Genomic DNA, 24,968 nt, shown 5'->3' on the forward strand with positions numbered 1-24,968 from the left:
CTCTCAGTTTCGGGTGAAAACGCCGGCTCCGTGGCTTATGCACATTTCAAATGATTGTTGCAAGCTGTATGTTCTGGCAAGCGGTAATATTGCGCTGCGCGCTTGCCACAGGGGTTACAGGGAACGAAATTTTACCCCTAACGTCTAGTTACAGTTTCGGTGAAATTCACGGCCGAAACTTCAATGTTACCCTTTTCGTTAACCACTTCACTTACCTTAAACAGATGGTAGTACTAAATGTTCACGAAGAAAGGTATTCACAACCTGTGGAGTTCCATTGTAATTTCCATGGAAACGACCAATAGCCTCAAAGTAAGACAGAGAACACCCACTGCAGACGTGCACGACGGAATCCATGGCAGTCAACTGAAGCGCACTTTTGTAGAAAGCGTGGCTTATTCCAAAAATCGCAGTTAATTGGATATTCTTGAAACAAAGCAACCAATCAGGTTTCAGCATTTGTACCGTACTTATAATTCATAACGAAAAACAAAAGACGATTAGGCATTTTTACCCACAATACATTGACAAAAAACCAAAACGCATCAGCAGAAAAACTGACATGGCAGCATAAACGCATCCTTGCGATAACAACAAGGCACAATATTCATCGGCAAATATCTCCGTAACTCTTAATTTGCGGAAGATGCGAGTAAGTATTTCGTATGAATCATGACAAAAATATATGATAGCAAGTAAAAAAATATTAGATATCCGAATTTGACCGAAACTGTATTAATACCTATATATATATATATATATATATATATATATATATATATATATATATATATATATATATATATATATATATATATATATATATATATATATATATATATACATACTTTTCACGTGTATTCATTCTTCCTCTTAGCCAGCCAGACAATATATCAAGAGCTTCTCAGTTAACTGGTAGGCTAGGATTTAATGGCGGGAGAGACGTGAGGCCCCTCGTTTTGACTGTATGTAGGGGCAGATTCCCTTTTCCCCCCGCAACATCACCTCTCCTGGGATAAAGGACAATGACACACCTTAGCTTTCTCCTCCTCACCCCCCTCAATCATGCGATCAGTCGATGCATTTCCTTCATTAGGGTAGAAGAGAGACTAGGAAGTTCGTTAAGCCTAAAAGGTGAAAGCCTTTCCGAGGGGGGGCTACTACTTTGAGCCTTAGGGACTTAGCTATAAGGCCTCTTTCCCTGTGACTCTTTTACTGGTTTAAGACTTGCTTTCAGATGTGGCCTGCTTGCGCACGAACGAACGCACTCGAAGATGTTTTCGAACCAAGGGGCGAGGCGAGACACAGTAGAGCCGCACTCAAAACCCCGGCACAAGAGGGACGTACAAAACCACCTTCTGTCTTTCCTTTGTGTGGTAGTGGACAAGCGCCAGCGACCCAGTTTATCTCGCAAGGAGCTCATGCAACAGCATCAGGTATGTCTGAGTAGGTCTACTGCCAGTACAATTCTTTCTCTCATCGTAAATTTCTCCTCAATTCCTAATTTTCAACTTTTCCATTCTCCTTCAAGCTCCCCCTTGTTTTGGGATTGACGACACAGCCCATGCTTTCTCTCCCCAGTGCCAATACAAGTTTCAGTGATCAGAGTAGACTACTTCCCCCATAGGGTTAAATAAGGGCTACTTAAATTAAGCCCTTAAGTGATTAAATCCTCCCTAGTGCATAGGTTTCACGTGATAACTTTCCCATGCATGCGATTACTAAGCCTGCCCATTTATTCCTGGAATCCTGCTTTGCGCCTCAGTCAACCAAGTCTTGTAAATTAAGTCCCCTGGAATACTGCCGTATAGAAAATACAAGTAAGTCTAGTTAGCAGCCCGCTGCAAGAAAGCCCCCTCAGCAGGTTAATTCACGCCTTATTAACATGTCCAGTTAACGACATGCTATTGACGTCCTGGTGAATTTGATTCTTGCATCATTCTTACTTTTGTTGTTTGCTTGCTCTTCAATTCCCAGCATCATTTCATTGCTTCATGTGTAAATAAATTCATCGTAACAAAAATTACTCTCTCATTTCCCATGGCGACCTTACAATATTCGATCTAATTGGGTAAAATATGGTAAGTGAAAAAACCTCCTCCCTGCATTTTGCTTACAGACTGGTGTTTTCCTAAGAGTTAGGAAGTGTTTACTAGGGAATTATCTCATGTGTTAGCCGTGAAGAGTTAACTAGGAGTTTTATTCAAGAACAGTTACAGCCGAGAAACGTGTACAATTTCTCTGTCTGTGACATAGGACTTTGAATTCACGTTGGTTAAACCACGTGTAGCGGTCTCTGGCATCCTGATGCCCAGTGAGTAAGCAGACGTTCTGTTCAAGTTGGCACATGCACAAATCGTTTCCAGTGTAGTAACAACAACACCATCCCAAGCGTATACTCAGTAAAGTAAAGACATTGCTGATGTTTAAAGTTAAACAATTCACTTTGCATTTGAAACCTGCATTTAGCGAAGAAAGTAGAGTTTTGTTGCTTTGTATCCGTTTTCTCTCCAACACTTCCCATTCTCTGTTCACTGTCTTTCGTTCACGCTGAGCGAAGTTTCATCATTTTTCAACCTTAACGTAAAACCTTCCTGAAGACTTGAAGCCTTTTGAAACAATTTGCGACTTTATTTACTATCACTTGTCAGGGCAAGGAAGCATTAGTAACCTTACGTAGTTCCCACAAATTCATTTTGTAAAAGAAAGAAACCTTAACGTAATTTCGCAAACATAATTTATTTTCTCTTAAGTGCAAGGTAAAGTGACTTTAAAATTTCTAATGTATAAGCGTGCCATTACACTGCGCTCTCAGAGAGAGAGAGAGAGAGAGAGAGAGAGAGAGAGAGAGAGAGAGAGAGATTTTTTTCTTTTCCTTTTCATCATAACAAGTGGCATACAAAAATTTATCCATGAGTATTGGAAAACCAACCCACGAATCATAAAAGCCAAATACAAAGAATTTCCTTTCGTTTAACCAACCTTTGATCTCTGAAGATTCAAACCCATTATTCCTTTACAATATACACAGTGCGCAAAATTTATAAGCACTCGTGTTCAGCGAATAATCTCGCATACCTGTGTCTCCTACTAAGTGCTTCAGCCCCTATAAATATCCGTACGCCATAGAGCGCACAAACAGCTATTTAATTACGTTTATCAACTGCCATGCATGAGTGGGTACTCATTATTCAAGACTTGCGTATGCCGCAAGCAACAAATCGCATATTAGCGCAAACCCCATAAAATCCTTCTCCTCATGTCAGGGAGAAGGCTCCTTTCCCCATGTCAGGAAGCAGTCTCTAGTTCTTAGAACTAGCCACCCACGAGTGCCACGCCCCAGGGTCCCTTCCCACAATGCCACTAATTTGAGGCACTGCCAACCAAGCCAATTACTGAAACAGTTATCTTTTCTTCTTTCCTTTCCTTTCTCACTGACTTTCTGCCGAGTCTCTCCTTTCCCCTCTTAGCTCCTTGATTACCTTCTGCCTCAGGCAGAGTGCCATTTCCTTCAGTGCTGTTTTGTGTATTGCTCCACGGAGCGCACTGGCACCACAGTGCCACCAAATCAAAATAACTGTGCGTAAGCCACTGCACATGTGCCTGAGATACAGAGTGCCACCAACAGTGTATCCGCGCATAAGAACCGTAGAGCTTTCCCTCAGGATCACTCCCATTTCTAACTGTTTCCACCCACAAGGACTCAGACTTCCTTCAGGAATGCTCCTCAGTGTGACCTTCGCACGGCACACTCAACCACAGTGCCACCTTTTAAAAAGGGGTGCCATACCACTGAGGTGCCACCAAATTACGGGGCACTTCCCACATCGTCACAGACCTTTCCTCCAGGAACGCCCAGTCAACCCACTTAGCCGCCCTTCCCCACCAGCAACATGGCAACTGAGGAGTACAAAGCCTTCATGAATCTAGGGAAGGGGGCCGGTCTCATGGGACTCAGACTCACCAAGTGGATCAAAGAACAGCTAGCCAAATGAAGGCAGCACGAAGAAGAACAGAGACAGCGAGACGAGGAAAGGAGGAGACTGTGCGAACGAGAAGATGAAGAAAGAGAAGAGAGGAAAAGACAGCAAGAAGCCGAACAGAGTGGCTGGAAGAAGAAAGAGAAGAGAGGAGAAGACAGCACAAACTAGCCCTCAAAGACAGGGAGCCTGAGTTGGAGAGAGCAAGGAGGGAAAGCACAGAAGCTCTAGCATCCCAACAAGCCTCTAGCCCCTCACCTGCTGCCTCGAATGCTCCACTATCAAACCTTAATGCCCTAGTCTCCAAGTGGACTGAGGAAGAGCGGGAAGCATGGCTGGAAGAGGTTGAGGGGCTCTTCAATAATTTCAACACCACTGAGGACGAGAGGGCCTTAGTGCTGACCAAACACCTGGAAGGTAAAGCAAAGGCAGCCCTCCGCTCGCTGGAGCAGAGTCAACGACGAGACTCGGCCGCATACGAAATCTCTCCTGAGTAGTGGAGACAACGGTTCCGAGGTCTGGCCAAGGAAGCCGGCTGGTCCTGGACAGAATGGGCCTGTCACAAGACTCAGGCTGGGACCCGGCTGGGTCAACTCCTGAAATGCACGACTTTAGAGGACTTATTTAACAGGACCATGCTGGAGGATCTTTTCCAGTGTGTGCCTGGGCCTCTGGCTGTGGATCTCAGTGAAAAGCAGCACCTGGTCTCAGGGAAGCCTGCCGCTTGGCCAATACATGGGAAACGTTTTGTCTCCTCACAGCACGTTTCACAACTGCATATTGCCTCCCAGATACTTCTCAGGCTCAACGTGCCCACGGAATGGACCACCTAGCAAACCTACTTGCACCATCTGCAAGAGGTACGGTCTTGACAAAGCCGAGTGCCACTACAAGGCAGACAACAACCAAAGGCAGCCTACCAATAACCGCCACTCCTCCTCCCTTACCTCTGCACTACCTTCCCAGCAGACCATCACTGCTGAGAGATCATCCCATCCCAGGGGACCCTGCCGAGACTGTGGAGCTCCAGGGCCCTCTTCCAGTTATCCCGCCTGCTCGAAACATGTGCCTTATCCCCGGCATGTCAACCTGATTAGTGCCACCTCCTCCCTGGCTGTGCTGCCAGAGAGGTCTCATCCTGAGCGGGTCTGGACTCAGCCCGTTTCAGTGGCTCCCCTGGATGGCTCTAGCCCACCAGTGCACCTACCAACTACCGCTGACACTGGCTCGGATATTAGCCTGATTGATCAGGCCAAAGTGCCAGCCAGTCCCACCGTAGACGAGCAAACCGGGTGGACGGTAACCTGGGTAGACGAGCAATCCTTGACTGCTCCCACAGCCGAACTCAGGGTGATCACCCCTTGAGCACCCAAACTCACTGCTCTTGGGTGGTGAAACGACTCGGCATGGTGGAATTCCTGCTGAGATGAGACATCCTCTGGGGATGTCCCCACACTCGCCACTCTGTTGCCTTACTGCTCTCCGCCAGTGAGGCCATGCCAAAACTTTCTGTGCGGGACACAGCCTCTGTGAAAGCTGTGCCACCATCAGCCCAACCCTCTGTTCGCCTAAAAGCAAACTGGACCCACGAGCATCTAAATCATTCCACGCCTAGTCCGCGAATCTCACAACCGGACGGCCACCAAAAAACTCCTCCCTCACCATGAAGGGATACCACCAAATATCGCTGCAGGACGTGCAACATAAGAGGGCACTCCGAAAGATGGTCACAGTGCCCCAGCAAGCTAGCCACAGCGGCCACCATTTCCACAACCAACCCAAGAGGCTCAGCCCTCTCCCCAAGGCAGGAATCTCTGTCACCTATCACTCCAGGTACACCAGGGGGTTTTGCACCCCGGGGTCACTCTTCAACCTCATCTGAATCCAATTCGCTGCCAGTGCCACATGCGAGCAGTGGTCAGTGCCAAGCTCCGCCTATCTCGGCCAGAATCTCCCTACCGATCTTAATCCCCGTGTCTGGTCCCGAGTTAGTGCCAGTGCCAGATCCAGAACCTGACACGGATCCTCCTACGGGAGATCCACCTAACCTCACAGATGTAGTCATCGCCCCTTGTGAGCCTCCGACCCCTAACGCTTCTTCTTCCCACTCTCTTCCACCTGCCGAGGATGACTCTCTGGCAGGCCTGGACATTGCCTCTTTTCTGGTCGACCATAAACTGTCCGGCCAGGACGGTTGTCACAGCAGCCGAAGTAGGAGACCAGCCCGTAGCTACCGAGGCTGCCCCTGATCCTGCTCCTGACGGCGCTCCTGGCCTTTCTCCAGAGTTGGTACCTCATCAACCCTAGGAATGGCCTAGCCAGACCTTGGAGGCCCCTGAAGAAGAAGAAGAAAGGGAGGAAGAGATCCAATTAACAAATCAGAGCCACGAGCTCTCCTTGGCACAGTGCCACTTCCATCTCAGAGTGATACTGGCACCTGCCCAGAGAAGGTAGCCTGCGTGATCTCTGCCCTAGTTGTATTAACTCCCAACACCTTAGGCATCTGTAATATACTAACCTTTTTCCAACGAACCTCCTTCAAAACCATACCTTCCTTAATTGTATACCGTGATTTACCCTTGAGGTTACTCATGTTTAATTTTTGTTGTGTGTATTAATCATAAAGCTTTCTCGTAACCCCATAATTCATTGCTTGCCATTAGTCAGTGCCAACTCGTTCAGTGCCAGTCTTTAGAATAGTAGCTTAGGTTAAATATTTACTATGTGCATTTGCCATGAGTAGAGTTCGCCTGTCATTAGAGACAGTCGGTAGAAGTGTCTATACTTTTTAGATAGGTTAGGCCTGTTGTAGTACGTAAGTTAGCCAACCCAAGTACCGTTCTAGCAGTTAGGTAGGTCCATTTAACCACTGCAATGCAAAAGCACAATTCATGTAGGGACGCTAGCTGACTAGTCAGGACCTAATAGCTTACTTTAGCCAAGACCTTCATGCCCAAAAGGAAGAGCTGCTCAGTTAACTGGTAGGCTAGGATTTAATGGAGGGAGAGACGTTAGGCCCCTTGTTTTGACTGTATGTAGGGGCAGATTCCCTTTTCCCCCCCAACATCGCTGACCTTGGGTAAAGGACAATGACACACCTTAGCTTCTCCCCCTCACCCCCTTCAATCACGTGATCAGTCGATGCATTTCCTTCGTTAGGGTAGAAGATTGACTAGGAAGTTCGTTAAGCCTAAAAGGCAAAAGTCTTTCCAAGGGGGGGCTACTACTTTGAGCCTTAGGGACTTAGTTATAAGGCCTCTTTCCCTGTGACTCTCTTACTTGCTTAAGACTTGCTTTCAGATGTGGCCTGCTTGCACATGAACGAATGCACTCGAAGATGTTTTCGAACCAAGAGGCGAGGCGAGAAACAGCAGAGACGCACTCAAAACCCCAGCACGAGAGGACGTACAAAACCTTCTCCTGTGTTTCCTTTGTGTGGTAGTGGACAAGCGCCAGTGACCCAGTTTGTCTCGCAAGGAGCTCATGCAACAGCATCAGGTATGTCTGAGTAGCGGTCTACTGCCAGTACAATTCTTTCTCTCATCGTAAATTTCTCCTTAATTCCTTATTTTCAACTTTTCCATTCTCCTTCAAGCTCCCCCTTGTTTTGGGATTGACGACACAGCCCATGCTCTCTCTCCCCAGTGCCAATACAAGTTTCAGTGATCAGAAGTAGACTACTTCCCCCATAGGGTTAAATAAGGGCTACTTAAATTAAGTACTGAAGTGATTAAATCCTCCCTAGTGCAAAGGTTTCATGTGATAACTTTCCGGTGCATGCGATTACTAAGCCTTGCTCTTTATTCCAGGAATCCTGCTTCGTGCCTCAGTCAACCAAGTCTTGTAAATTAAGTCCCCTGGAATACTGCCATATAGAAAATACAAGAAAGTCTAGTTAGCCCCGTTGCAAAAGAAAGCCCTCAGCAGGTTAATTCACGCCTTATTACCACATGTTCAGTTAATTCACGACTATTGACGCCCTTGTGAATTTGATTCTTGCATCATTCTTACTCTTGTTGTTTGCTGGCTCTTCAGTTCCCAGCGTCATTCCATTGCTTCATGTGTAAATAAATTCACTGTAATGTAAATTACTCCCTCATTTCCCATGGTGACCTTACAATATTTTATCTAATTGTGTAAAATAAGGTAAGTGAAAAAACCTCCTCCCTGCATTTTGTTTACATACTGGTGTCCTCCTTTGGCCCAACTGGCAGTATCTCCAAATTAAAGTAACCCCTTCCTTCCTCCAAGGACCCCCAGTTTGTAAGAATACATATGTATATATATATATATATATATATATATATATATATATATATATATATATATATATATATATATATATATATATATATATATATATATATATATATATATATATATATATATATATATTTCTGACTTATCGGGATCGATATGGTCTCTCAGGTGGAAAGCAAGAGGCGTTATTCACCATTATTATAGTATCTCAGTTGAACCCTATAAATTAGTGGAAAGAGAACTGCATACAGTGAAGTTTAACTTGCAAAGCAACTAAGAGCTTGCATGTTAGCCGAGTTTTCCCCAACTTCCCGACTCAGTTGGGAAAATGCTGGTATGCAAGCAGTTAGCTTGCCCAGGTAATTCTTTTTGGTGCAGTTGCTCTCAGGTTCCAACTTCTTTAGACTTGTATGGCCCAGTGGATAACGCCTTGCTTTCCACCTGAGAGACCTGGTTGATCCCGACGTGAGTCAGAAATTTATTTCTGTTCCACATGTGATTGTGTGTTGATGATTTCTATATATATATATATATATATATATATATATATATATATATATATATATATATATATATATATATATTTTTTTTTTTTCCTGTGGATTTCTTTGATACTAAATCACGCACATCTCCTGTGATATACATACATATGTAGATACACACATATCTATATATATATATATATATATATATATATATATATATATATATATATATATATATATATATATATATATATATTTGTATGTATGCATGTATATGCATGTGTCGCATCGCTCCCAATAGGCAGTACGCTTTGCTCTCTTCAGATTTACATTCTTACCGGTTCGGGGAAAAATTTCCTTTCCATAAATTTCCGTTCACTTTTACATTCAGCGCTTGCAGAGTGGATTAGAGACGAGAATGAATTCAATAAAGTCCCTCTTGATGCAACGTTGCACTGCCAGATTTAGATTCCTCGTAAATGTTTCCTTCTCGTTGCCTCTTTTTTTCTCCATTTTTCAAGGAAAACCGAATATGAGAAGGCGCGGGCTTTAGGTGTTGCTGTGAAATATCTCCAGGTTTGATTTTATGACTCTATAGTGGCCAAGTTTCAAAAGAACCTTTTCTTAGGTTTCTTCTTGAATGCTGTACCCATTAGTGTGTAATTCTGACGGTGGTGGCAGAGGCAAGATACTTTGAATGAATGAATTATGACAGTTGGGGTAAAAGGCCACGCACTTTTCACTTACGGCCATTCAGTGAAAAAAGGGAGTTGGAGTGCCGCTACAGCAAGATGAAAGAGATCCGGACAGTAAATAAGTTGAAGTACAAGGATCTAAAGGTGAAGCTTGGAGAAAACCCCACAGTCGCACAAAGCGTAATACAGTAATTAGAAAGTGCGAAAGCAAGATAAGAAAAAGGAAGATGTGCAGAAGAAGGCTCAAAAAGTGGGTGCAAACACATTTTGGTGATTCCTACAAAGCACCGCGTGACAGTTCTGGGATACAGGAAGGTAGATTCCACTGAAGAAGCTCCAAAGAGCTGAGCTTAAATTTTAGCGAAAAAAGGATTAATACAGGAATCAAAATGAACCGCCATGCCTGTATATTTCTAACGATATAAACATATGATTGCGTATCATTACCGTCATTTTCAAATATGGAAATTTCCTACAACCTCTAAAACCTATCAGTTGTAGTATGCTGGAGATAGATGTGTGAACTGTAAAAATTAAATTAATTTAAAATCACTACTATAAATATTTTTAATTTTTTATTCTCACAAATAGAAAATAAAATAAATTAATATTATCTAATAAAAATACAAAGTGAAAGGTGACATGTCACTGAAACTGCACTTCCGTCCACATCAATCGTGTTAAAGTTAGCTCTTCAGGCCAAATCCTCAATATTAAATCATCATCTTTTAAAAATAAAGGCTACAAAAGGAAACAGTCTGCCCGAAATAACACGGAGGTGACTTAAAAAGGAACCTAAATTGCCCATCTGTTGAGATGAGGTGATATTAAGTGCTATTCATCACCCATGATGTCTTCTGGATGAACCTAACGCAGGCAGATAAGCTGCTTCAGTCACAGAGGGGCCAGCACGTACAAGCAGCTTTACCAAGGTCAACGGGGTACATGACATCCCTTGATGAACCCGAGCTTTAAGCCTTGCCACTGAACGCGCTGATATATATGCCACCTAGCTAAATTATCGCAATGGGGCGACAGCGGGACATGACGCCTAGATATTGAAGTTAAATCCTTTCTTTATCCACAGATTTATTTATTTTAAAGGGTGACATACAGCCTACTTGTAAAACCCGCATTGTTGGATTACAACGAAGGAAATTACATGCAAGCAGTGACCTTTGTTCACTGTAAGAGCAGGAAATCAATGCAAGGGGAGTGAGCCTGGCACGATATATTCTGGAGACGGTTCAACTGTAACAAAGGTCATAAATCTTGGCCCTCCTGTTCGGCTTCGATTTTTCAAGCGAGCAGATTTATATTGCTGGATGTGGCGTTCGCCTGCCTACCTTGATTACGTAAAGCTAATGCACTCATATTAAACATATTATTATTATTACTATTAATCAGAAGATAAACTCTATTCATATGGAGCAATCCTACGGGGCCACTGACTTGAAATTCAAGCTTCTAAATAATATGTTCAACTGACAGAAGTAACAGAAGGTAATAGGAAATAGAGAAGGAGATATCAGTAGTTAGAAAAGAAAAAATAAATTAGCAAATAGATAAATAAATAGATAAAAGTGTAGATGAATTATAAAATACAAGGAGATATGAATTAGGATAGTAATGCACTGCATCTTCGTTGAACTCTTTGAGGTTCTAATTGCACAACAAAATATATTCAAACATACATTGTGCATGGAATATGCGTAAATTTGCATACTTGACTTCAATGAAATGGCAACACCCACCAATGCTACTGTATTTTCGTATAAACATATGTCACACAAACAAATACAACTAGATCATTTATGCAAGAAATCATCTGTTTACCTTACAAAGTCTCTCATGTTCGGCAGTAACACACTTAAGCGTCTGACAAAGAAATATTTCAAGAATCTAAAACATTTCGGATACGACAGCCTGAATTCGACATGAGGATCGGGAAAGACTCAGCAATACGACCCTTAACCTTAAATTTCGATATCATCTTTAACTTTCATTCAGCAACCGAAATAAAATTCATCTTCCTTTGAAAATGGCTAAGGGCCAAAAAGAAATAAATAACACAATACTGAGGCAACTTCAAATGAGAAGAAGAAAAAGCACTGGAAGAGGAAAAATCGAGAAAATGAATCATAAACGATAAAAGTGAAAAATAGAGAGGAGGACAAGTGAAAAACAGAAAAAGGTGAAGAAAATAAAAGACAATAAAAGTGGAAAAATTAATAAAAACCTTTGCAGAGTGATATCCGTACTCCTATGAAAGAGTATAGTTGAAAATAATTCATGAAAAATAAAAAGCCTTTAACCTTAAATGAGAGCATCTTGGTACTGGGTGTTGCCACGCTGAGTCACATACGTAAATAAGAATGAAGCAATTGCTTTACAAAACTTACAAAAGCTAGACTTTAAAAGTCAAATCTCATTTTGCATTAGACATTTGGCCGTAATGATTTTTTCATTTGATCTTAATCATAAAACTGTAACTTACTCTCCAGAATATAAGTCTGTTGTCTCAGTATCCTTGGCCTTGGAAAGTCTCTTTCGATCGATTACTTCGAGATAATGAATACAAAAGTTCAATTTCGAGTATTTACCACTAAAGAGCCAAGTCAGTAAATAATTGTATAACTTTAGGCATTTTTTATTTTCCTCCAAGTCTGAAGCTTTAACTAGTCTGGGTGTACCTTTTGACTCACATCTTACTTTTGAGAAACATCTAATGACAGTGTCAGCAAATGCCGAACGAAAGTTAGGTATTGTACGAAAAGCCTCATATATTTATGACAATGGTAAAATCAGTGCAACTTGTTTTAGGTCATTTGTCCTTCCTTTGCTACAATACTGTTCTCCGGTATGGATATCTGCTTCTGCCAGATTTATCTCTTCGTGGTGCTAGGTTTCTGTTTCCTAATATTAACAGTTTGACTTGGGCCATCGACGGATGGTCTCTTGTTTGTCAGTTTTTCAAAAGTTGTATTTTAACAGAGATCTTTCACATTCTAAACTGATCCCTGATCCCCTTTTCCTACCGAGAGCAGCCAGATTTGCTGAAAAGCAGCACCAGTATGCAGTAAATGTGCCTCGCTGTAGAACTTCTCAGTTCCAGAGGTCCTTTATTCCTCATACCACTGGAGTGTGGAACAGTCTCCCTGAGGATGTCGAGAAATTGGAACTTCAAAAGTTCAAGCGAAGATACCATGCATTATTACCCTAATACTATTCTCCTTGCATTTTAACACATTTTTTTTCTGTTTATTAATTTATTACTTTATTTTTTCTTTTTTAATAAGCGATATCTCTTCTTTCTGTATTTCCCTTTACCTCTTACTTCTTCCTAATAAACACCATGTTCTTTGGAAGCTGGAATTTCAAGTCGATGGCTCCTGTGGGTTTGTTCCATACGACTATGGCTCATCTTCTGAATAATAATAAATGATAATAATAATTATAATAATAATAATATGGGGTGCCGTGGCAGGGTGGTTTAGCTCATCGATGGACTGGTTAAGCAACTGGGGCTGGTCAGTCGTTGGATGGATAACCGCTCTCCTCAGCGTTGATTCCTTGGGAAAGGATCTTTACCATAATTTCCTCAGTCAACTCGATGGGTTAGGGTCCAGCTATGGGTTAAATAGCAAAACTCAACAATGATGGAAAGAAATGAAAGAATAAACGCCAATGACGTAAACGGAACCTCTGGCAACAGAGGAGCTTCGTTCGGCAGCCAGGTATACTGTACAACCCAATCGATGGGGAGGACGGTCAGGTACTTGGAGGTCGTCATCCAGCAACTGACCACCGCAATGACAGTAACCAGCAACCAGAGATTGGAGCTACAGAGGCAAACCAGAAGGAATAGACAAAAGAAGAAAATAAGGAAATATGGAGATGCTACATCAGAAGCAACCCGACAGAAAGAGGACACAGAAGAAGACTGGTCAACATCTGGAATGAGAGAAATAACACCCCTCAAACAAAACAGAGGCTGGGAGACCAAGTAAGGAACATAAAGAAAAAGAACTGGCTCTCCACAACTGAAAGAGAGGAACTGGAAAGACAAGAGGAAGAACTAAGAGACAATGACACAGAAAATGACAGGAATGATGAGCTACCAAACAACGACACACAAGGAAACACTGAAGATGTAACAGAGAGGTCGGAATGTGTGAAGAAGATCGGACAATGGAGGAAGCCAGATACAGAAAGAACAAAGATCCCCTCCATGAAGCCTACAACACAAAGAAACTAAGGGAAAAAACAAGTGAAGTTAATCAGATAATGAGACTAATCCACACCACCAGTATCACAGAAACAAATAACCTGGCATATGCAGGAGCAAGACTAGTAGTTAGAACTCATGGGGATACAAACACCAACACCACCATCACAACCAACCCAACAGAAACCAAAACAGCAACCGCCTTGGAAAAGGCGCCTAGAAAAACAAATCATGGCATTGAGATCTGACTTGAGTAAACTGAAAGAGATGGCAGAAAAGAGGCTAAGAAGCAAGAAAACAAGAGGGAAACTGAATGAGAAATACAGAGTACAGGAGAAGGGACTAAACAACACAACAGAAGGTATAAAACAGAGGCTTAAAGCCAAAGCACACAAGATCCAACAGTACATGAACAGGAATAAAGGATACCAACAGGAAAAACTCTTCAGAACCAACCAGAAAAGGCTATACAGCCAAATAAGAGGGAAAGACAGCCACCAGGAAATTTCTGGGAAAACATATGGAGCAATCCGGTATCACACAACAAACATGCAATACGGTGCCAGGAAATCAAGGCAGAAGAAATGAGGAGAATAAAACAAAGATTCACCGAGATCACGACAGACATAGTCAGGCACCAACCAAAGAAAATGCCCAACTGGAAAGCCCCAGGTCCCAATGAAGTCCATGGATACTGGCTCAAAAACTTCAAGGTCCTACACACACAAATAGCAGAACAACTCCAGCATTGTATCACAAACCACCATGCGCCTAAATGGATGACCACAGGGAGAACATCCTCAGTACAGAAAGACAAAGACAAGAACAAGGGAAATATAGCAAGCAACTACAGGCCTACCACCTGCCTACCAATAATGTGGAAGTCACTAACAGGTATCACCAGTGAAAGGCTATACAACTACCTAGAGGATACAAACACCATCCCCCACCAACAGAAAGACTGCAGAAAGAAGTGTAGGGGCACAAAAGACCAGCTCCTAATAGACAAAATGGTAATGAAGAATAGTAAGAGAAGGAGAACCAACCTAAGCATGGCAAGGATTGACTACAAGAAAGCCTTCGACATGATACCGCACACGCGGCTAACAGAATGCCTGAAAATATATGGGGCAGAGGAAAACACCATCAGCTTCCTTAAAATTACAATGCGCAACTGGAATACAGTACTTACAAGCTCTGGGATAAGAATAGCAGAGGTTTACATCAAGAGAGGGAGCTTTCAAGGCGACTCACTGTCCCCACTACTCTTCGTAGTAGCCATGATTCCCATGACAAAAGTACTGCAGAAGACGGATGCTGGGTACCAACTCAAGAAAGGAGGCAACAGAATTAACCATCTGATGTTCATGGACAACATCAAGCTATACGGTAAGAGCATCAGGGAAACAGATAAATCCAGACAGTAAGGATTGTATCTGGGGACATCAGGATGGAGTTTGGAATAGAAAAATTCACCTTAGTCAACATACAAAAAGGCAAAGTAACAAGGACTGAAGGGATAAGGCTACCAGATGGGAATAACATCAAACACATAGATGAGACAGGATACAAATACCTGGGAATAATAGAAGAAGAGGATATAAAACACCAAGAGATGAAGGAAAGAATATGTGCAGAGGCTTAAGGCGATACTCAAGTCAAAACCCAACTCTGGAAACAGTAATTAGATACTGCACAGGAGTAGTGGTGTGGACGAAGGCTGAACTCTGCAGCACAGACCAGAAAACTAGAAGACACATGACAATACACAAAGCACTACACCCAAGAGCAAATACAGACAGACTATACATAAAACGAAAGGAAGGGGGGAGAGGACTACTAAGCATAGAGGACTGCATCAACATCGAGAGCAGAGCATTGGGGCAATATATGAAAACCAGTGAAGACGAGTGGCTAAGGAGTGCATGGGAAGAAGGACTGATAAAAGTAGACAAAGACCCAGAAATATACAGATACAGGAGAATGAAAATAGAACAGAGGAATGGGACAACAAACCAATGCACGGACAGTACATGAGGCAGACAAAAGAACTGGCCAACAATGAAACATGGCAATGGCTACAGAGGGGAGAACTCAAGAAGGAAACAGAAGGAATGCTACCACCGGCACAAGATCAGGCCCTAAGAACCAGATATGTGCAAAGAACAATAGATGGAAATAACATCTCACCCATATGCAGGAAGTGCAATATGAAAGACGAGACCATAAACCACATAGCAAGTGAATGTCCGGCGCTTGCACAGAACCAGTACAAAAAGAGGCATGATCCAGTAGCAAAAGCCCTCCACTGGAGGGAGTGATAGAAAACGATCAGGCAAAGATCTTCTGGGACTATGGTATCAGAACAGATAGGGTGATACGTGCCAATAGACCAGACGTGACACTGATTGACAAAATCAAGAAGAAAGTATCACTCACTGATGTCGCAACACCATGGGACACCAGAGTAGATGAGAAAGAAAGAGAAAAAATTGATAAGTATCAAGACCTGAAAATCGAAATAAGAAGGATATGGAATATGCCAGTGGAAATTGTACCCATAATCATAGGAGCACTAGGCACGATCCCAAGATCCCTGAAAAGGAATCTGGAAAAACTAGATGCCAAAGTAGCCCCAGGACTCATGCAGAAAAGTGTGCTACTAGAAACAGCGCACATAGTGAGAAAAGTGATGGACTCCTAAGGAGGCAGGATGCAACCAGGAACCCCACACTATAAAAACCACCCAGTCGAATAGGATGACTGTGATACACAAAAAAAAAAAATTAATAAATAATAATAATAATAATAATAATAATAATAATAATAATAATAATAATAATAATAATAATAATAATACTGACTTAGCAATAGATCAATTCAGTTGTTTTGGGAACGTTGGGAAAAGGCCCAATTCTAGATTGGACCTACTTACGAAATTTAATTCCTTAATAGGAAATTTCACGGAAGAGATCAACATTATGAATTTCCGTCTGCTTTGAAAAAGTGACTGACGTTGACGCTTCACTATTTGTTAATACGGTAAATTTTGACAATGAAGATAATTATTAGACGGATTCTATCGAGAGGGGCCAAGCTTATGCACTTTTAACACGAGTCTGACGTAAATCATGCACTAACTGTGCCACTACAAAATAAAATATTCTAAAAATAAATAGCATTACTAATAGAGTACGCTAGCCTGACGTAAATCATGCACTAACTGTGCCACTAAAAAATAAAATATTCCAAAAAAGGAATAGCATTGATAATACGTACGCTAGCCTAAAATCCTTGCTCTTTTCTAAAGTGTTTTTAGGCCAATACGGAGTAAAGAAATAATGAAAAACTAATATTACAAGGAAATACGGAAGGAAAAATAACAACACAAGATGCAAGTTCACAGCCGCATTTCATAGCTGTTCCCCCAAGAACGTTAGCCTGAATATTTAGACGGATTCTTGATAAAAATAAAACCTCACAAGACACCTCAAAGAGGAAACTGATGAAGCCTCCAAAAGAAAGAAAGAAAGAAAGAAAACCTTCGGCGACCAAGAAAAAAAAAATACTGAAACAGCTTTCTCCTGAAATGACCTACTGCCCTTTTAATACAGAGCCACGATTGGATACAATCTTACATAACAGACGTAAATTGCCTGTAATTGCACGATTATCGAAATCACCTGTAATAAGTAATCAAGGTGTTTTTTAATGCTCTAAGGCCTGCAAGGTACTTCCAGAGAAACTCTTATTATAGCTAGATCGCAGAAAAATGACTAACATAAAAAATTTGCTCAATATTTCATAATCATACGAATAACCAGTAGCTTATAATATCAATTATATTGAGCTTATCTCTCTACTTAACCCTTTACCTCTTCTCTCAGTTTCATTTTTGGAAGGGATGCGTTCATGTTGTATGCGAATAACAAAACTTGCCTAATAAAAGTGGGTTTCCTACTTGATGTGGAAGCTCAAGCAAATATTGAAGGTTTCAAGAATAATTATCCCCCAAAAATGCATTTGTATAACGATATGGTTGTCAGACATCCTCAGCGCAGGAGAAACCTATCTACCTATTTACTAGACAATGCTGCTCCGTTGAGGCAATTTACATAAAACCTACATTCCAACATAATGAACCAGAATCTATCTTCTTCCTTCTCTCCGTTCACACTACCCACTCCATTCATTCTAATGAAAAAGGAATAAAAACCTAAAGATTGCTCCAAGGAATGAAAACTAAGAGAGAGGGAGGCTTACGAAAAAGAAACTGGTTTTGGATGCAGACGGAGAATGAATTATGGATGAAGACGACGCAGAGAGACGAGAGGGAATTATTACAGCCATCCCTCTCCTATTTATGAACGAAGAAGGAGAAGAAGATGAAGAAGAAGGCAGCGACTCTTGGACGAAATATTGAGGAATCCAGTTCGACCATTACTCACATTAATAATAGTGATATACTCGGTCCATTAGGCAGGGACGAACCCACTGAAGGCAATACAGTGGAACAATTCAGCGTGGGAAGAGGAATGCATGAAAACACATCTTTGCGATCGCAATTTATGAGCTTATTGTACACCACTATACCAATGGCCAGTTGATAAAAATGTAAAAAGTGCGAAGGCAGAGGAAGCCAATGTATCTGACCCAAGAGAAGGATATGAGGTCTTCACCAGAACAACAAAGTGCCTGAACTAATTTTTCGGATTAGGAGTCGTGCATACCATGGGAAATTAGGTTAGGTTAGTTGAGGTTAAGGTTAGGTTAGATCATGTTAGCTAGGTTAATTATAACAATGATAGCTGTGAAGTAGACAAACGGAGCTTTATTTAAGGGGAAAAAATGATGTCCTACTTTAGCATATACAGTACATTAATGGATGTAATGCAATTTGAAAGTTGCCAAATTTCAATAACATTTTTCCCTTTTTTCATTTCATGCAGATACGCTGTTGTTCTAGTGAAAGTCTGATGTATGTATCGGCACAAACGATTTAAAAAAGACGCTGTGCTTTCCTGTCAAATCACTTTAAATTCGTTTATTAACAAAAAGATGCATTCAAAGCATTCCATATAACGACTCGAGGATAATTCACGCCACACTTTTATTTGTAGAAGCACTGCAAAAATTAACTGACAATATTATTCTCATATTTTCATAGTTGCCAATTTAATCGTAAGAAAATCTTCCATCAAATTCTCCAAATAACTTTCATATTAGTTAAAATTTTTTTTGTTACATTACATTTTCAATGTAACTCTTTTGCCAAAAGTTTGGTTATTTTATATTTGAAAGCTTCAATTAATTTACTTTGGCGAGTTAGCATATCGGATTGATTTCAAACCCTCCTGATGAAATTACAATGAGCGCCGGAAACGCCAAGTTACGCAATGAATGAATGAATGAATGATGCAAGATGCCTCAGGTCCCGTCAATCAAAAAAAAAAAAAAAAAAAAAAAAACAATACCTGCAACTTTTACTAATTATTCGAGCCCTCGCTTCAAAAGGCAATTTCGTTCCCTGCAAGTCAGCGTTATAACCTCCTTCGGATATAGATGAAAATCATGGCGATCACACGAAATAGCTCATTTATTATTCCTCTGTCTTTAGCTATACTTTCTTCGTCTGCATTTAAAAAAAACACGCAGATGGAACTATTCTTTTATCGATATTTCTGTGCGATTTACCGATACTTTCTGTTCCTCCTTTTTTGGATTAAGTCGATGAGCAATAAAGATATTAGATCTGAAAATGAGTTTTTCATAGCGCTCTGAAACAATTTCCGGTTGAGAAAAATTCAATCATTTTCTTCATCATCAATGCGAGCTTATCCCAGCTTCTCGTAATCCACTTTTAAGAAAAGTCCGATAAAAACTTTTATAATATGCGACAAAGACGTACAATTCAAGCGCTTTTCTCCGTGGAATAAGGTAGGAAAATTGTTACATTTCATATATTTTAATATTCTGTAAAAGAAAACTAATGTGACGGCTTTGTCCGATCTTAAAAACTTCTGAGGCTAGAGGGCTACAAATTGGTATGTTGATCATCCACTCTCCAATCATCAAACATACCAAACTGCAACCCTCTAGCCTCAGTTTTTTTTTTTTTTTTTCTTTTTTTTTTTAAAGGTTAAGGTTAGCCGTGGACCGTGCGTCTGGCAGCACTTTCCAGAGGCGTGCGACGCCCCTTAAGTTGACCGCATCTGGGGAGCAACTGAGCCGCTAGCCGGTCGTAGGATAGTTTTATACAACATTATACGTTGTACAGAAAACTCAATTGCTCCGAAGAAACTTCAGCGCATTTTTTACTTGCTTTTGAATCTTATAGGATTCTATTCGAATACATAGATTGCATTTATAAACAATGTAAACCATGTTATGGTAATAATGACTTGGGAAAAAGCAACTCAGTCATTCTTCCATTAACGTCTGTATTAAGCCAAACCTTTACATCCTTCACAAGTATATTAAAAATTTTAAGAGGAATTGGTGACGTTCTCATTTAGCCCTCGACAGCAGACTCAAAACAAAACTGAGAGAGAGAGAGAGAGAGAGAGAGAGAGAGAGAGAGAGAGAGAGAGAGAGAGAGAGAGAGAGAGAGGCGACAGTTTAGAATATCCTAGTCCAGTTATGGTAGTGAAACTTACAAGACAAGAGTCCCTTGACATGTATTTGCAATGGTACCATACTTGAAAATAAGTCTGTAATCAAGCTGTTGTTTAGAGCTACACTAAAATTGAAAAGAGGGCAAATATTCAAATAACTACAGGTGTTTCAAAACATCAATGGTCCCCGATGTTAGGACTTAGAACGATATTTATGGATTAGGCACAAGAACTGAAAGATTAAAAAATACAGATTAAAGCTAAAATGGTTCACAATAAAATAGTCAACAGCCCGAATCCCAAAGATGGCCTATAACCATCTTGTGGCACTGACTGCTGACGTGAGGCCTGGAATAATGGAAGAGGGAGAGGAAACTTCGAGAGAGATTCCGTGAAAGTTTTCTCTTCTAAACATTTTACTGTCAATAAAATCCTTTGTCAGGAGGCCTTGTCTTGAAGTTTCACGACAAGGATGGGCCATGATAGATATTGAATTGCGCTCCAACAAAGGAAGATACCGGCAAGGGAAAACATTCTGAGAGAGAGAGAGAGAGAGAGAGAGAGAGAGAGAGAGAGAGAGAGAGAGAGAGAGAGAGAGAGAGAGAATCTGATGAGGATAATTAGTTTCCACTCACATCTGTGCTTTCATTGCAATTTATTTTCTCTTTCAAACCACAGCTGCATCCCAAAAATGGCGTCTAACAACCATGTTCATAATCATAATTCATTTCCTTAGGTCTCCTGGTTGTGAGCAACAACAGGTATTATTGCAATACGAGGCAGAGAGAGAGAGAGAGAGAGAGAGAGAGAGAGAGAGAGAGAGAGAGAGAGAGAGAGAGAGAGAGCACAGCTCTCCTTTGATGATAAAACTATGAAGCTACTATGGCCCAAAAAGCGAGCGACCTTTGACCTTAGCCTTGACACTACTTACATTACCATACATATTGTAGACGTGACTCTTACTTTAATAGCAGACCTCGTCCATCACGCAGACAACAGCGTCCCTTTCCCAATTTCTTGAGTAACCACCCCCCCCCCCTCCAACAACCTCTTTCTAGAACCCAAGTCTTTCTCTCCCCCTCCCTCCTTCCCCTCTTCCTGTCATATCGACGACGCCCTCTCTATCTCCTGGATTGTCCTTGGCATCATTTCAATTACCCTCAATCACTCAGCCACACGTTGGGCACCGTTTGCCTCAAATCTATTTCTCCAGGATTAAGCCGTTCCTCTGGGTGGGAGTCAGCGCATGCAGATATATATCTTGCAGATATTGGTGGGGATTCCCGCTCCAGAATTCCAATTCCGTGTACAAGGATGGTTTTAGTATATATAATGATAATGAGATTTTTCTGCAATTACCCTGATGCTTATGTAGCTTTTTTATGCAATTATTTTGAGAACACCAAAAATTTCAAATGGCAGGTAACTTTTCCCCTTAACGCAATAATATAAGCGGTCAAACACTTCTGCAAATATGTACGAAGCTTGTAAAAGGAATATCTGAATTAGTAAATTATTTTTTTTCCGTTTTTTGAAAAATTATTTCCGTGTATGCCAATAAAAGCGAGAAGGATAGTCTAGAAAAATTAAAATGAAAAAGGGGGACTGAAGATCAAAATTACACAAAATACGGGTTCACTAAAGAAAAATAAAATAAAATAGAGGAACACTCAGGATACAAGCTACTGAACTCCCGCATTGTAAAAGAACCGTCACTTGCATTAAAGACATCCATGCCATGAAAGTTCAGGTACAAATTTCACCTAGCCTAATATTGGCAAATACTTAGGGAGCACAAAGGGAACGATTTTATCATTGGCACATAAATTCGGAAAATAGGTGTACGAAGCTGCCTTTGTCTTCAGTAACTTTCGATATCAACACTGGGTTCACTTTTACGATCGGCACTTTGACACGGTCAGCGTTATAGTTCGGTATCAGTTCGAAGATAACTGCCTATGACCAGCTGCAGCAGAGAGAGAGAGAGAGAGAGAGAGAGAGAGAGAGAGAGAGAGAGAGAGAGAGAGAGAGAGAGGGGGAGGGATCGTCTTAAATTCGGCCGTTTTCATTCATACTGAGTCGTCAAACTCAGGATAATACCGATAAACATGATTTTTAATCCTAATTTATTTCAGCGAAGACAGGCATATAAATATTAACGAATGCTAAAGGCCAGTGAATATGGGTTAAAGCTTAACACGCACAAAATATGGGGTACATAACCAACAGAAACTAGCGACGATACAAGGTTCTTTCTTTCTTTTTCTCTCTTGCTGACATGATATACATTTGTGAAGTCAGGTGTACCGTAATTGGCTACGCAAGTGTTTCTGAGATATTTCACGTATTGAGTGTGTGTGTGTGTGTGTGTGTGTATATATATATATATATATATATATATATATATATATATATATATATATATATATATATATAGTTATGTTCTAGTCGGTTGGACGAGTTAAATTGAATTTTGAATGTAATTTTGCCTTAGGGGCCAACACCAGCAATCAAGGCACATGTAATGTGCAATAAAAAAAGTGTAACTACAGTTAGCAAATAAATAAAAGTTTGACATGAATCTTATAAACTGCTTAAGACTGGATGACAAAATTATTTTACATTAGCACATCAATAACGCTGGGGGACCCTACAAGTGGCCCTTGTAGACTGTCGATTTCAGAGGATGGAACTGATTCTTCTTAGGCAATTGTTTCACAAGGGCAGGGGCAGAACGCGAAGCGCCAGATAACAGGATTCTGGAAAAGAATTCCAGGTCAGCATTCATTTACATAAAAACTTTCTCTCACATGAAATTAATTATTCACGATGGGGTGTATTATTAATTAGATTTAATTAGCACAAGGCAACACTATGGTGGGAATGCTCTAATTATTATCACAGAACAAACTTAATTTAGGCTTGGAACAAGTCATGAGGGAAAATGTGCATGCTGGGCTGTGGGAAACAAAGGGACTTTGTTTGGAAGAATGAAAAGTTGGAAATACTGAAAACCGAGAGAAATTTATGACAAGGAAAAGAACACTGGCTTTACTTGCAACTTCAAGATGTACCTTACTGCAAAAGGTGGATTCAGGCCACAGAAGTCCTGACACATGGCCAGTGGGAGTAAGACAGAGAAGCGACCTTGCGCTTCTGAGGTTGGGCATGGAGTGAGATCGACCTAGGTTGCAGAGACACCCTATTTGATTCCAGCGGTACATCTGCAAGAAGCAAATAACAGCCAGCACAAAGGTCAGGGGGAAATAGGTCTTATAGTTAACACTAACTAAGGGTCAGCCTTGCGGCCCATTTGCTAACATGGCCTGTCCTTGAGCTCTAACAGCTTTCTGTCCCCCCCCCATATCGTACCTGCCAATATCATACGATATTGGGGTTAGGACAACTACATTTTGTCCCCCCTAGTGGGGGTCTCCTGCAGTCCCCATGAAATTTGACTTCCTAGCTAACGGACTGGAGAGCCGAATTTTGTAAATATGTGTGTGTATATATATATATATATATATATATATATATATATATATATATATATATATATATATATGTGTGTGTGTGTGTGTGTGTGTGTGTGTGTGTAAAATATATATAGGGTATGTACACACAAGCAAACACAACACACATATATATAATATGCTAGCTGACCAACCAAGCGCTGCCCGGGAAAACTCTGAGTGACAGTCTAAGTGTAGGGGGACTGGGGAGGGCAGGGGTTTGTGTTGACGGTCTGACTGACTGTTCTACTTTTTTCATGAGAACGTTCACCCTCCAAACAGTCGTGGGTGAACTGATAGGTATTACTGAGGTGACTGTCCCTTTTATCTAGGTATTACTGTGCTCTCTATACCTTTTATCCAGGTATTACTGTGATGACTCTCCCTTGTATCAAGAAATTACTGCAGCAGCTGTCCCTTTTATCCAGGTATTACTGTTTTGTCTGTCCCTTTTATCCAGGTATTACTGTGGTGACTGTCCCTTTTATCTAGGTATTAATGTAGTGACTGACCCTTTTATCCAGGTATTGCTGTGCTGCCTGACACCTTTAACCAGACATTACTGTACTGTCTGCCACCTTTAACCAGGCATTGCTGTGCTGTCTGCCCCTTTTATCCAGGTATTATTGTGGTGACTGTCCCTTTTATCCAGGTATTACTATGCTGTCTGTCCCCTTTAACCAGGTATTACTATGCTGTCTGTCCCTTTTATCCAAGTATTACCATGATGACTGTCCCTTTAATCCAGGTATTACTGTGCTGACTGTCCCTTTTATCCAGTTATTACTGGGCTATCTTCACCCATTATTCTGGTATTACTGTGGTGACTGTCACCTTTAACTGCGTATTACTGTGGTGACTGTCCACTTTATCCAGATATTACTGTGTTGCCTGTCCCTTTTACCCATGTATTACTGTAGCAACTACAAAGCATTTTCAATAATATATTTCAATGGCTGCAAGCACATGAAATGAGGTATGATAAACCTGTCGAGTTTATTTGCCATATAAGTTACAAAGGGAAGGGGTCAGGGTTACTGGTTTGAAACCTACCCTATTATCTAAGTTGGGTCAAATGATGGCCACGTGCCAAATTCTGTCTGGATCGGTGAAGCAGTTCTGGATTTCATAAGCAAAAGTACACAAAGTTACAAACTAACATGTACAAACACTCACTTTTATATATAAGATTAT

General features: G+C 41.1%; 2 protein-coding genes across 3 annotated transcripts in view; one reads left to right on the top strand and one right to left on the bottom strand.

The window, feature by feature from the left end:
- LOC136843669 (octopamine receptor beta-2R-like) overlaps nt 1-24,968 on the bottom strand; it is a 413,556-nt gene that overhangs the window by 117,914 nt on the left and 270,674 nt on the right. The gene's annotated exons all lie outside the window — the stretch shown is intronic.
- Nucleotides 876-7,880, top strand: LOC136844241 (uncharacterized). Its single transcript, XM_067113235.1, has 3 exons — nt 876-1,436; nt 7,281-7,478; nt 7,790-7,880. The coding sequence occupies exons 1-3, from the start codon at nt 1,238-1,240 to the stop codon at nt 7,825-7,827; spliced, it is 435 nt and encodes a 144-aa protein (XP_066969336.1). The 5' UTR covers nt 876-1,237; the 3' UTR covers nt 7,828-7,880.

The sequence above is a fragment of the Macrobrachium rosenbergii genome, chromosome 12 (assembly GCF_040412425.1).
Source record: "Macrobrachium rosenbergii isolate ZJJX-2024 chromosome 12, ASM4041242v1, whole genome shotgun sequence".
NCBI classification, from domain to species: Eukaryota; Metazoa; Arthropoda; class Malacostraca; order Decapoda; family Palaemonidae; genus Macrobrachium; species Macrobrachium rosenbergii.